At 51.6% G+C, this 12,672-nt stretch overlaps 1 protein-coding gene across 1 annotated transcript; it reads right to left on the bottom strand.

The window, feature by feature from the left end:
• Positions 1 to 211: 211 nt before the first annotated feature.
• Positions 212 to 12,399, bottom strand: BPIFB6 (BPI fold containing family B, member 6). The gene is made up of 15 exons (XM_005879864.2): positions 12,300 to 12,399; positions 11,018 to 11,117; positions 9,846 to 9,950; positions 9,248 to 9,397; positions 9,028 to 9,091; positions 8,465 to 8,525; positions 7,463 to 7,554; positions 6,323 to 6,499; positions 5,496 to 5,549; positions 4,953 to 5,129; positions 4,161 to 4,228; positions 2,459 to 2,504; positions 1,543 to 1,606; positions 1,055 to 1,131; positions 212 to 395 (listed from the first exon to the last, which is right to left on the bottom strand). The coding sequence occupies exons 1-15, from the start codon at positions 12,397 to 12,399 to the stop codon at positions 363 to 365; spliced, it is 1,368 nt and encodes a 455-aa protein (XP_005879926.1). The 3' UTR covers positions 212 to 362.
• Positions 12,400 to 12,672: the final 273 nt, after the last annotated feature.

Below are 12,672 nucleotides of genomic sequence, written 5' to 3' on the forward strand. Positions count from 1 at the left end.
ATGAGATGGTACAAGTAAAACCCTGAGCATGAAATTCAGCAGGTATTCAACATATGCTCAGGCCTGCCCCAAGACTGTGACCAGCTTCCCTCAGACCCCAAGCTGGTCTTAGACCCCAAAACCCACCCAAGGGGAAGAAAAGCCACACGTCGATTTGCTACAAATAATGAGGTCAAAACATTAGATGTTTGTAATGGCCTTTCTCCTGTTTATTGCCAAGGCCCCAGCCCAGGCCTCCCCCCTTCACTCCTTGCTAAAGGAAGCAGCCAGTGGTGCTAGGGGGCCAGGCTCCAATCAGGGGCTCCTCCATGGTGCACAGCCAATGGTGGTGTGTGGGCATTGGCAGCTGAATCCTGTCCTGGTCAGTCCAGCTTCAAGTCCATCACCAGGGCGTTCTGGCAGGAGATAAAGGGCCAGGTGTAGATGGGCAGAGCAATGATGGGGCCACCCAGGTGCAGAATGGGATGGACCAAGCCGTGGCCAGGAAATGGAAGCCAGTGTTTGAGAGCAGAGGATGAACGTGGCTCGCCCTATGACCCTTCACCTCTCTACGCTTCCATTTTCTCAATGGTCAAGTGGGGACCAGCAACCCTTCCTCCCAGATTGGAGAGACAGAAGGCGCAAAATGCACATTGAATGCTCTGTGTGCAAGGCTTGGCATGGAGTGAAAAGCTAATATTTATTGAGTGCTTACTGTATACCTTTAGATGAATTATCTCAATGAATCATCACAACAGTTCTCGGGGGCAGGTACCCATATTATCATCCCCATTTTCAGCACAGAAAAATCAAGACATAGAGAAAGGTGTGGTAATTTGCCTGAGAAAGCAGGAAAAGAGAGTGGCAGAATTCTCATTTCCTTCTAGGGACTCCCTGGCCAAGCAGGGCCAGGTTCTGAAGGGCAGGGCACTGCTCAAGGGATTGGCAAGATAGTATTGATGGCCACAGCCCTCCTCAGCCCTGCTTCCCCCAGGAGGAGAGAGGCAGGCTTTTGCTCCACACTCGTTGGCCAAAAGTGTTGACTGACATGGCCTTCCCCAGTTCCTTTCCTTACCTCTACTATGTCCAGCTCTGCCAGGTTGTAATTCATGTTCAGAAAGTCTGGAAGTGGAAGTCCAACTCGGAGCACATCTGAGAAATACAGTAAGAGTCATTTCAGCCTGACTACTCTGCAGTTGATTAAGGAGTGGATGCCTGGAGCAGAGGAGTAGGAATCAGTGCAGTGATTGATTCATGATGTCTGCCAGCTGCACAGGCAGAGAGAGCATAGGCCAGATCACTGTGTATTTACATCCCAGGTCTGGGTTAAGATCTGACTCATGGTGTGGGGTCAAGAATCAAGTGTCCAAAATTGTGGGAGGTGCCTTTGTCCATAGACAGGTGACATTAAGACTACATGAACCTCAAAGATTCAGCAATGATCATCCATTCCCTGTTAGCCTCCCCCATCTGGGGCCAGTGGAGGGGCTTTGAGACCACCAGGTGGCATCCTTTCCTGCTCAGAAAATCACCAGCAAAATCAACGCCTGTTGGCACCCTCACCATTGACAGCTGGGATGTAAGCTTCTCGAAGAAAATCAGTGATAAAGCCAGTCAGTTTCTTCTCCTGGGGGAGAGAAAAAGAAAGAGAGAAAATACCCACGTCCCATCGTTCAATTCAATTCAACAAAACGTTCAACCCTCACTCCAGCTGGGTCTGGGGACCACAGGAATGAATATTAGACACAGCCAATAATTTGTCCAGCTGACATCAAAACTAGGCCTGACCCTGTTTAACTGTAGGCTGATGCCTTTCACCTCTGCTTAGTGCCATTCAGGTGACATGTGGGCCTTGGGTCATGGTCCCGGCATGGGGGAAGTCAGGAGACACGGGGTGGCCTGTGTACCCCATTCCTGCTCCTATAGAAAATTTTGATGAGTCATTCATTCACTACCTGCCTGTACCTCAGTTTCCCCATCTGTGAAAATATAATAGCACCTACTCACATGGCTTCAATGAATTTGGGGAAAGCACGGAGTAAGTGTTCAGTAAGTACTATGGCTGGGATTATTATTTTTAGCACCTACTGGTTCTGTGTTGGGCTCTGAGGCTACAGAGACTAATAATCGGGATTATTATTTTTAGCACCTACTGGGTCAGGTTCTGTGTTGGGCTCTGAGGCTACAGAGACTAATAAAAAGGACATCTGGGTCATCCGAGTCAGCTCAGGCTGCTGCTCTGCATGACAATGTTTTCTAAAATCGATCTAAAGAGATGTCCAGATTCTACCCAGAAAAGAAAACAGGGACTCAGAGAAGCTACGTGACTTTCCCAAGGTCAAATAGCAAGTCGGGATCCCCTAATCCCACAAGGACCTACTCTATTTACTTTGCCTCCATTTCAAGGCCGATCCCTGCAGTCTCAAGGGAGAATAAGCCCAGTCTTGCCAGACTAGGCAGTAACACTTGGGACACTTACCTTGAAGGCACCAACTGATGAGGTCTGCCGGGACAGGCTCAGTAATCTGTGCAGGGGAAAGAAACAAGGTGGGGAGAGGGCAGTCAGAACCACTGCCCCTGGCCCTGGAGAAAGGGGATCTCAAACACCTTACCCCACCCTCCTGCAGAGGTTTCCTCTATGCCTTCCTATCAGGTGTTTGTAAGTCTGTGCTTGCATGCTACCTTTGATGGGGTGCTCACTACCTTTCATTACAGCCCTTTCTGTTTCCCACAAGCTCAAGCCACTGCCTCCTCTCATTGGTCCTGACTCTTCCCTCAGGGACCCCAAGTCATGTCTAATGCTTCTTCCCAAGGCCACGTATGCAGAGATTTGCAGGCCAACTAATTAGTCCCAAATCCTTGAAAGACACAGAGTTAGAACCCCCCCCCTCCACACACACACACACACACACACACACACACACACACACACACTCAGCCTCATCCCCTGGACAATCTCCAATAAGCACTAATACATGTTGGCACCAGAACAGACCACGCGATGGTCATCTGGTGGCTTTATCATACCAGCATCTATTCTCTATTCCAGTAACAGGTGCTCCATTTTCTACTCTTATTCCAAGACATTCAGGTGGGGCTGAATTCAGCCTAAGCGCATGAATCAGACCTGGCTAAGCAGAGCATTCCAATCAGAGCAGTGTGGTGATTAGCTTAGGGTTGGTCATGTGCTCCATGGTAGACCAGTAAGAAGCAGCCTTGGTAATTCTGTTAGAACTATTGAACAAGAGGCCACTCTTGATGTTAGGGTCACTTTGCCACCACCTGGGGAGAGACTGCTTGAGAATTCAGCCAACAAAGTGGACATCAAGAGCCAAGGGAGGAATGAGACAGAGTCTTGAGGACTTCATTTGCATACCTAGATCTAGCCATTCCTGAAAGCAAGTCTACCTCTAGAATTTTCAATTACATAAGCCAAGAGATTCCCTTTGGAGCTTAAGTCAGTTAACGTTGAAATTGTCTCTTGCAACTGAAGGAATCCTGGCCTAATACCAGTCAGATGAAAGATTAAAGCAAATACAAAAATGAATGAACAACTGGCAGTAAAACTAGAATGTTGAAGTGGAATAATGAATACAATTTATGTAGCCAATGCCTAACAAGTAGACAGAGCTCTAAAAATGTCGCTGCTATTAGCCTCAGAAAAAGCTGCCTGGGTGAGTTATCATTTGAGCTGGGCACTGATAAATGGACTTTGGACAGTATGGACCAAGGCTTATTAAATGAAAAAGTGGAACTGCCTGGCCAGTGTTGCTCAGTGGTTGAGCGTCAACCCAAGATGTTGCCAGTTTGATTCCCAGTCAGGGACCATGCCTGGGTTGCGGGCTCGATCCCCAGTGTGGGTCATGCAGGCGAAGCTGATCGGTGATGTTCCTGTCTCACTGATGTTTCTATCTCTCTATTCCTCTCCCTTCCTCTCACTCTAAAAATTATATATATATAGCAGTGGTGAGAGAATTTGAGAAGAGCCTTGAGTGCCAAGCTAAGATCAGAGAGAAGATCATTTAGGCAATGGGGAGTCATTGAGGGTTCTGGAGCAAGAATAGTGACCAGATTGACCTGGCAGTGTGGACTATGCTGGATGGGTCAGAGAAGACCCTGGAGCAGGAAAACAAATGGTGTTGGTAATACCAAGGAAGCCAGTGTTGGCAGCAGACTCCTACCTGTTCAGAGAGGTGGCCATCTGCAACCGGTTCTCACGCACTGAGTACTGAATTTCCAGGTTGAAGTGCTGGCATGAGGGGAAGCAGGGAGGAGGCAGTGAGCCCCATCAGGGCTGGCAAAACCAGAAGTTTTACCACTTCCCCAACACCACCACTACTGCCAAGACAGCAGTGGTCTTCCTCTCTGCCCATCCCATCTTCAGGAACTGAGCCCAGCAGTCTCCCCATGACCCCAGCCCAGGCTGCTCATCCCTCCCTGTACCTGGCCCAGGACAGAAATACCTGGCATGTTTGTAGATTCCCACAGACATCATGTAATTTCTCCAGGCCTTTGCACATCCTGTAACCTCTGCCTGGAGTGCCCTCCATCACCAGCCCAACCCCTTCCCTGGCCAGTTCCTACTCAACTTTCAACTGCCTGCTTAGATATCACCTCCTCTGGGAAGTCCTTTGTGATTTCCTCTAACTGGATTTGGAATCTCTCCAAGCTCCCACAGTCCCCAGGTTAAGCCCTTCACTGCCCTTATAAATGTCAATGGATGTTGAAGGGAGGCATAGGGAGAGAGGAGAAGCAAAGGAAGGATTAAACTATTGACCCTCCATTTGTTGATCATTCCAGCCACTCCAAGTTTCAATGGCAGAGCCAAGGATCAGACATCAGGTGACAAAGTCTGGGAAGTCGGGGCCACACAATTGAGATGAACAAAGAACCCTTCAGTCCATTACTTGGCTATCAACTAAAATCCCACCTTCCGAGAGGTTAGGCTTAAATAGGGAAGAGATTCCACTCACAGCTTCCAGGAGAAAGAGGGACACAGGAGCCTTGCCCCGCCGCCGCCGGGCAGCGAACATCTCCAGGGTGCCATGGAGGTGCAGCAGGCTCTTGCCTGTCTCCATGGTGACCTTGGGGGGCTTGTTTATCCTAATCTGAGTCACCAAGGGCTTCGGCTTGGGATAGGCCTCAGCCACCTGCAGAAACCAGGAAATTCCCCTCAGAGCCAACCCTCAGACTGGTGGCTTCCTTTGAAACCAGGAGTCTGTCGTGAACTAGGTGATTCCACCGTGGGCACAGGAAGTACAACATTCAAAGGCTGGGATGTGTCTATCAGGAAATAAAAGGAACAAACCAGACAATCTGGCTATTTCTATACTGACATGGAAAGTACAACGTACACATGCGGACCCAAAGAGCACTTTATGGAGACGTCCCAATGATTCCACCCTGGACAAGGGACATGAGCATTGAAAAGCTGCCTCCCCAGTTTCTTGTCCCTTTGACTAGAGGAGAACAGGGCAGAGCAGGATGTGGTGATCATGGGTAGTCGGGGCACTCACTTCAGGGATGAAGCCAGACAGTGTCTTAGTGGTTTGTGGGGGCAGCTCACCAACCTACAAAACGCAAGTCAAGTTTAGGATTACTGAAGCCTTCCTTAACCCATCCTAACCACCACCTCCTCTGACTTAATAAGGTGTGCCCTCTGACGGCCCCTTCATCACAACACTTGTCACTCTGTGATTAAGTAGATAATGAACTCCTGTGGCTTAAATATTCTGATACCCATAGTTCTTAGTACATGGTGAAATACTGAGAAAATGTTGGGTGAAAAGGCAGGCAGATAGAAGGAAATGAGTAGATGTAATGGGGGGTGGTGATGAATGGATGGATAGATGGATGGGGAAATGGACAAAGAGAGGAGTGAGTGAGTGGATGGGAGGATGCATAGATGATGAATGTTTATATAGGAGAATGAATAATAGATGATGGGCAGGTGGATGGGTAGGTGAAAGAATGAAAAGAATAATGAATGGAAGGATGGGTGGATGCAAAGATGGTGGAAAGGTATGATAAGTGGATGAAAGAGTGAATGATGTATGGATTAATGGACATGAGGATGGATAAGAAGGGACATGGATGGATGGTGGGTGCATGGATGGGAGGATGAATGGATGGACCAGGGAGGATGGATGGATGGATGGATGGATGAGTAGATGGTGGTTACATGGACAGAGATGGTGGGTGGCGGGGTTAACTAATGATAGAAACCTAAATCAGTTCTGGCATCTCCCAGTCCTAGCATTGCCCACAACCCCAGGATAATTCTAAGAATGGACACATCAGACAGGGACTGTCATTATAGGGGGCGTGGCACTGGACAGCTCACCATGGTATCCTGGATGTTCAAATCAAAGGACTTCTGCAGAAGGGCAAGCTCTGCTGTGAGGAAGGCGGCCGAGAGCAGCAGCTGTGAAGAGCCTTCATCATAGTCTTCGGGGAACTCTGGGGCCTCCCCGTCATCAGCAAGCTGGATGGTGATGCCCTCTTGCTGCTGTACCACAGGCTGTGGGACAGCAGAAAAGAGACAGTCAGCCTTGGCCATGAGGCACTGTGGCTAAGGGTGAGTCTCAGTTCTCCAAACTAATGGCACTCGAGCCAGCCCTAAGTCAGCAAGCCATCAGCTGTTAGAGCCAGAGCCCAACCCTCCCAGGGTACCAGTGGGTAGACAGAGGCTGATAGGATAGGGAAGTCAGTCACTAAACCACTGGCGGTTTCTCCTAGGATTACTTAAGTAACCTCAGTTAATCTAACTTTGACTGTCTGGGCCCTCATTTATGCAGAACGTATTTCCTGTTTTATTCTCAAAAGAAAAAGGTAACTGGAAAATAATACAGGGCCTGTAAGAAACACGCTGGAAGGAGACTTTGCAGGGAGATAACTTCTTGGGATTTTTCTTCCCTTCCTTAAAGATGCATCTCACCTAGTCACCTGCAGCTCTGGAAACGTGGGTGAGGACCCACCTTACGGCCACCAACTTACGGTGGGACCCTAGCTAAGCCTTGCCTCCTCCAAGGCCTCAGTGTCCCTGTCTGTACAATTGTGGGTACAACTGGGTGAGCCACTCACTGGGAGAAGCAGACAGCCTTGGGAGAAGGTGTGCATGTGGAGTCAGCAGTCCCGGCAAATCAGCTAAGGGACTCGGGGTTCAAGTTGAGAGCAGAAAGAGGGAAAGGACCCCACAGGCCTCAGTGTCCCTGTCTGTACAATTGTGGGGTACAACCAGGTGAGCCACTCATTGGGAGAAGCAGACAGCCTTGGGAGAAGGTGTGCGTGTGGAGTCAGCAGTCCCGGGAAATCAGCTAAGGGACTCAGGGTTCAAGTTGAGAGCAGAAAGAGGGAAAGGACCCCAGTGTCAGGAAATACTTGCATAGGTGAGCCTGGTCTCCAAGGACCACAGTCCCAGACAGCCCCACCACTCAGGCCAGTGAACTTGAGACCCCAGGCCTCTGGTGACCCTGGTGCTTACACTGAAGTCCACTTGGATGTAGCTGGCTGTGGTGGACGGTATGGATGTCAGGATATACTTCACGGTGCCCATCTGGCCTATGGGCATGGGGGCTGTGTGAAGAGGAGGTTACATTTAGAGAGGCGCCAACCCGGAAGCAGCTCAGAGAAGCCAGTACCAGCCAACCTCCACCTGAGCCTGACCTACGGCCAGGAATCCTGGCCGTCTATGTGACCCAAGGCAAATTATTTAGCATCGCTGGGCCTCAGTGATTTCATCTACACCAGCCAACCTCCACCTGAGCCTGACCTACGTGCCAGGAATCCTGGCCCTCTATGTGACCCAAGGAAAATTATTTAGCATCGCTGGGCCTCAGTGATTTCATCTGTAGAATGGAGGCAATGGTGCCTAACCTGGAAAACCAGGCCCGCTCCCATCACTCTGCAGGCACAGAGCTTGAGAGTTTACCGAGGGTTGTCACAGCTCAGTTCTCACCACGAAAGGGTGGGGTTAGGATTATCAGCTCTATGTTACAGATGAGCAAACTGGGGCTTGTAGGAGTGAAGTGACGTGTCCCAGGCCACACTGCTGGGCACATAAGCCCACCATCTTCATTCCCAGCTATTGGGATTTCCTCTCCCCCACACTGCAGAGTCCTGTGAATCCCAAGATGAGGGAGGCGGCAGATGCTCTTGGCAAAAGAAAGAGGTATCACCGCTTCCCTGGGGATTCCTATTCAGATTGCAGGGTGTGGAGAGCCCACCATGGCTGCTGTCCTTGGAGTCCTGGGGTGATGGATAGAATAATGGATGAAGAGCTAAGAGGCAAGGACCCCAGAGTCCCTCAGGGTCTCAGGCTTCCCATCTGGACAGTCGGGGAATGGACAGACACCATTACCTCAGACCTCCTCTAGTCCCAAGGCTGGGCTGGGCTGGGAGCAGGACTAGAATGGGAAGTGGGGCATCAAAGTCCGCCCATCCTGATGTCCCCATGTGGGAGCAGGGCATGGCTAGGACCACTCACCATTCATGTTGGCCCACTTCTTGTTTACATACACCAGGACTGCATCGATGGCTGGACACATCTGGAAGCAGAGAAGGTGCTGGGATAAAAGGGCCCCTGCGTGGAGGACCTCACTCTTCACAGATGAGTGGTACTCCATGGGGCAGCCCAAGAGCCCCGGTGGTACAGGGATGGAGAGGCAACCGAGGCCACAGTTACATGGAAAGCCAGTGGCAGAGCTGGGACTAGAATCCAGATCTCCTGGCCCCCGCCTGCAAAGATCAGTGAGGATTCGTGTCCCAGTGATGGGTCATCTGGGCAGGGTTGGCAAGCTGTGATGTGCAGGCTCATTTCTTTCTCCTGTGCTCATGGCAGACATCACTAGATGATCACAGCACTGTCTCCTGCTGAGCCAGCCACAGCCTCAGAATCCTCCTCAGCCACTATCAGCCAATCAGGGTCAGCACCTGAGATAAATCACCTGCCAGCCCTGGTCTAAGCACTCCTGTGGATGAAGGGAGGCATGCGGCCCGCTGGCCGCGAGTTTGACATGCTTGGGGTAGAGGCTTGCTCTGGGTACTCACCAGGTCAGGAAGAACTTTGTGTAGGGTGCTGTCCAGGAACTTTTTGACAACATTAGGCATCATGCTGGACACAGAAAATGGGGGCAGGGGCACAAGAGCAGAAAGTTAGGCACAGGACAAACATGGGCATGGCTAAGGAAGTGCCACGGCTCAGGAAGTGGGTGCTGAGCCGGGTGGCAATGCGAACCCAGCCTTCCTCCCCAGCTGCAGAGCCCCTCACTTGCTAGGCAGGTTGGTCTTCACGCTGACCAGGATGACCTCACAGCCCTCGCTCTTGAATATGGGCAGGCCTGTCTCCTCGTCCTGCAAAATCCGGTTGGTGGCTGTGATGTTCAAGACCACAGTGATCTCCATGTTCTTACCCATGAAGCTGGAAGAGAGGGTAGGCAGGCATCATGGGCATATCTGCCACTGTGGCCACTATCCTTATCTCCTCTTCGCCTGCATTCTCTGCAGCTCTGGCAGGGACCACCCACACAGGACAGAAAAGGGGATAGGACCTGCCCAACGTCACAAAACCAGTCTTCCCTCTTCCCTCTTGCTTTGGTAAACTCTTACACATCCTTCAAAACCCTGCTCAGCTGTCATAATCTCCAAAAAGCTTTTTCTGATCCCTTCATCTTGCCAATGCTTCCTCTGTCCTGGGTTAATCATTCAATATGTGATCCCCTGTGTTCAGGTCTGGTTCCCATCACAGGTAGGAATCAAGTTTGCATCATCTTAAACCACAGCATCCAGATGGTAAACAGTAGGTACTCAATAAATGTGCATGTAAGACTGAGACAAGGACACCTCCTCTCCTCCCCGGCCACACTCACTTCTTGCCAGTGATGGTCATGCCGGTGGATACACACTGGAAGATGCCCACCCCTGGTGTGAGGCTCAGTGTGATGACAGGCAGCTGCACGTCCTTCACCTTCATACTGGGAGGGACAGACATGCACAGCAATGATAAGCGGACAGGTGAGACCCTGCCAGCTGCTCAGTCCACTCCTCCACCCCCTTGCTTGGGGGTTCTTAGGTAAATCCCCTATCCCCTGTCATAGGGATAAGCCTGCCTTGTGGGGCCATTGTGAAACAAACAAAAAGCTGGGCATGAGCCAATTTGTACACAGAAAGACGCCTGGCTGACGGTGTGACCTTGGGCTACACCGTTCCCTTCTCTGAGCCCCAGTTTCCCCATTGGCAAAACGGGGAGGTTTGCTAGGATCAGGGTTTCTCCCCCTTAGCACTACTGACCTCTTGGGCAGGATCATTCTTTGTTGTGGGGAGCTGTCCTGTGAATCGCAGGATGTTTAGTAGCAACCCTGGCTTCTACCTATGAGAGCATCAGAGGCACCTCCCTACCCCCACCCCAGCAAGTCATGACAACCAGAAATGTCTCCAGACATTGCCTAGTGTCTCTTGGAGGCAACATCATCCCTGCTTGAGAACCAGCAGTCTGAGGTTTGGGATAACAGGGATGTGGCGTGTCTACCTTTCCCTGCCCATCCTGAGCTTTGGGCAGACATTGCTAAGTGATCACAGGCCTATTTCCTGCCCAGTCCAGGGAGTGCCTCCCCAGCACATCATTCCAGGCAGCCCCTACCCATCAACTCTATGTGGCACCTGCAAAGGAACCGACCCTGCCATTAGGTTGTTGATACCTTCCCAGCTTTGCCATTTGAGGATTTTTCTTTCAATTGCACATACATTCAGTGAGCGCCTGCTGCAGGCAGGCAATTGGAGTCGGACTGTCAACCTCACTTCCTCCTCCCAATGACCCTGCTCACAACAGAGCAGGGATGGTCCTCCGTGGACGACTGTGGAGACTGAGACCCAGGCAGGAGAGTGATGTGCCCAGGGTCACAGAGCAAGCCAGCAACCAGGCGGGGAAGAGGCCCGCACCCCGCACTAGCTGTCCCGCCTCCTTCTCCGGTCCTGGCACGGCATTCCTCACCACCTTCTGCCCTAGCCATCACCCCACACACAAAGCCCCTACCCCACTCACTCAGTGAGGCCCTTGATGGGTTTCATCCCCGGACGTTTCTTGCCCGCCTCAGCGGCCATCTTCTCCAGGATATGACTCTCGTCCATAGCACTCTGGACCTCTGGAAAGGGGCAGGATCCCGAGAGACACTCAGCTGGGCTCCTCCTGCTTCCCTGCCCGGGGCCAGTTTCTCTGGCATCCTAGGCCCAGGCCACTTACAAGGGGCACCATTATATGCCGCACAGTCACTGTGCCCCACTCTGAGCTGGGGGTCCAGGGACCCAGAGATGAGTCATGCCAAGCCCCCCTCAAGCCTCACGAGAAGACAGAGTCACCAGCAACGTCAGCATGAGTGGCAAGAGTCATAGGAAGCACCGGCAGCTAGAGGAACCACAGGAGGGGTTTGGGCCAGGAAAAGAAGATCCAAGGAAGGCTTCCAGGAGGAGGTGACCTGTTAGTTGGTCCTTGAGAGAGGACTAGGGATTTTCACCAGGAAGCAAGGGGATAAAGGGGGCCTCTCCAGGCAGCGGGCACAGCAAGGGCAAAGGTGGGGAAGTGGGGAGGGAGGTGGCATGGTGAGGGACGAGTGAGAAACACAGCCTGGCTGGAGGGTGGGAAGGGACGTGACAGACCCCAAGCCACGCTCACACCTGGAACTCATCTGGGATTTTGTTAAAATGCAGATTCTGTGCCTAAAGCCAAGACATTCTGATTCCCCAGGCCTGGAGGCCCCAGCCCCAAATAACACTTCCAGAAACACCTCCATAATGTTCACAGGCTAATTCCCAGAGAGGGGACAAATACTGAGCTGACTGAATTGTCATTAGCCCTTTACACCTGGATGTGACTTCATTTTCCTAGAAGTCACAGAGCTCAAAGGTCGGAAATAAATTTTTACTCAAGTTCCCCCCCCCCCCAACCCACCCAAAAGTTTCATATTTATTTGATCCTGCTCAGTAAAGACCGGCCACCCTATTTTACGTTTCTTTACATTTACATTCAGAGGGTAAGTGAGTTCCCTGAGATCATACAGCAAATTATTGGCTGGCCTGGGATTCGGTTTATATGTGTCTGTCCCGCACACAGCTTACTTGTGGCCACCAGAGCCAAGGAGAGGCTCCAGGGAAACAGGATTTCCAGCTGTGCCTCCCACTTGTGGAGGGACCCTGGACAAGTCACCCCATTTTGCTTGTAAGTGTATTATGAGGATCATGGGATGCTCAAGGCCATGCGAACATGAGCAACCACTGTGCACTTACCACCAATCCCACCCCCAGCCTCCCACCTGGGCCCACCAGCTCACCGTGGTTCAGGATGTCCATGCCCAACCGCAGCAGCGCCCCGGGCTCAGCTCGTGTGTGGGTCAGTAGGCCGCAGAGTGCCAGACACAGGATCTGCAGCATGGCTCCACCTGGGCCACAGAGCCTGGGTTGGCTGCAGCCCACCAGGCCCTGTGCCCCCTGGAGACCTCCCAAGCCCCAGAGCAGATCGGGCCCCAGGATGATCTCCAGGGTCTGGGAGCCTTGGGACTCTCACCAGTTTAGCAAACTTCATTACCGCCTTCCAGAGGGGTCAGAGTGTCCAGATCAAACACAGGACCTCTGGGGTCCCCCCTGCAGGGCACGTCCCTCGCTAAGCTTCAGTTCCTCATCTGTGGGCATGATGCGTTCTGACCA

The sequence above is a fragment of the Myotis brandtii genome, unplaced genomic scaffold (genome assembly GCF_000412655.1).
Source record: "Myotis brandtii unplaced genomic scaffold, ASM41265v1 scaffold61, whole genome shotgun sequence".
Classification (NCBI taxonomy): domain Eukaryota; kingdom Metazoa; phylum Chordata; class Mammalia; order Chiroptera; family Vespertilionidae; genus Myotis; species Myotis brandtii.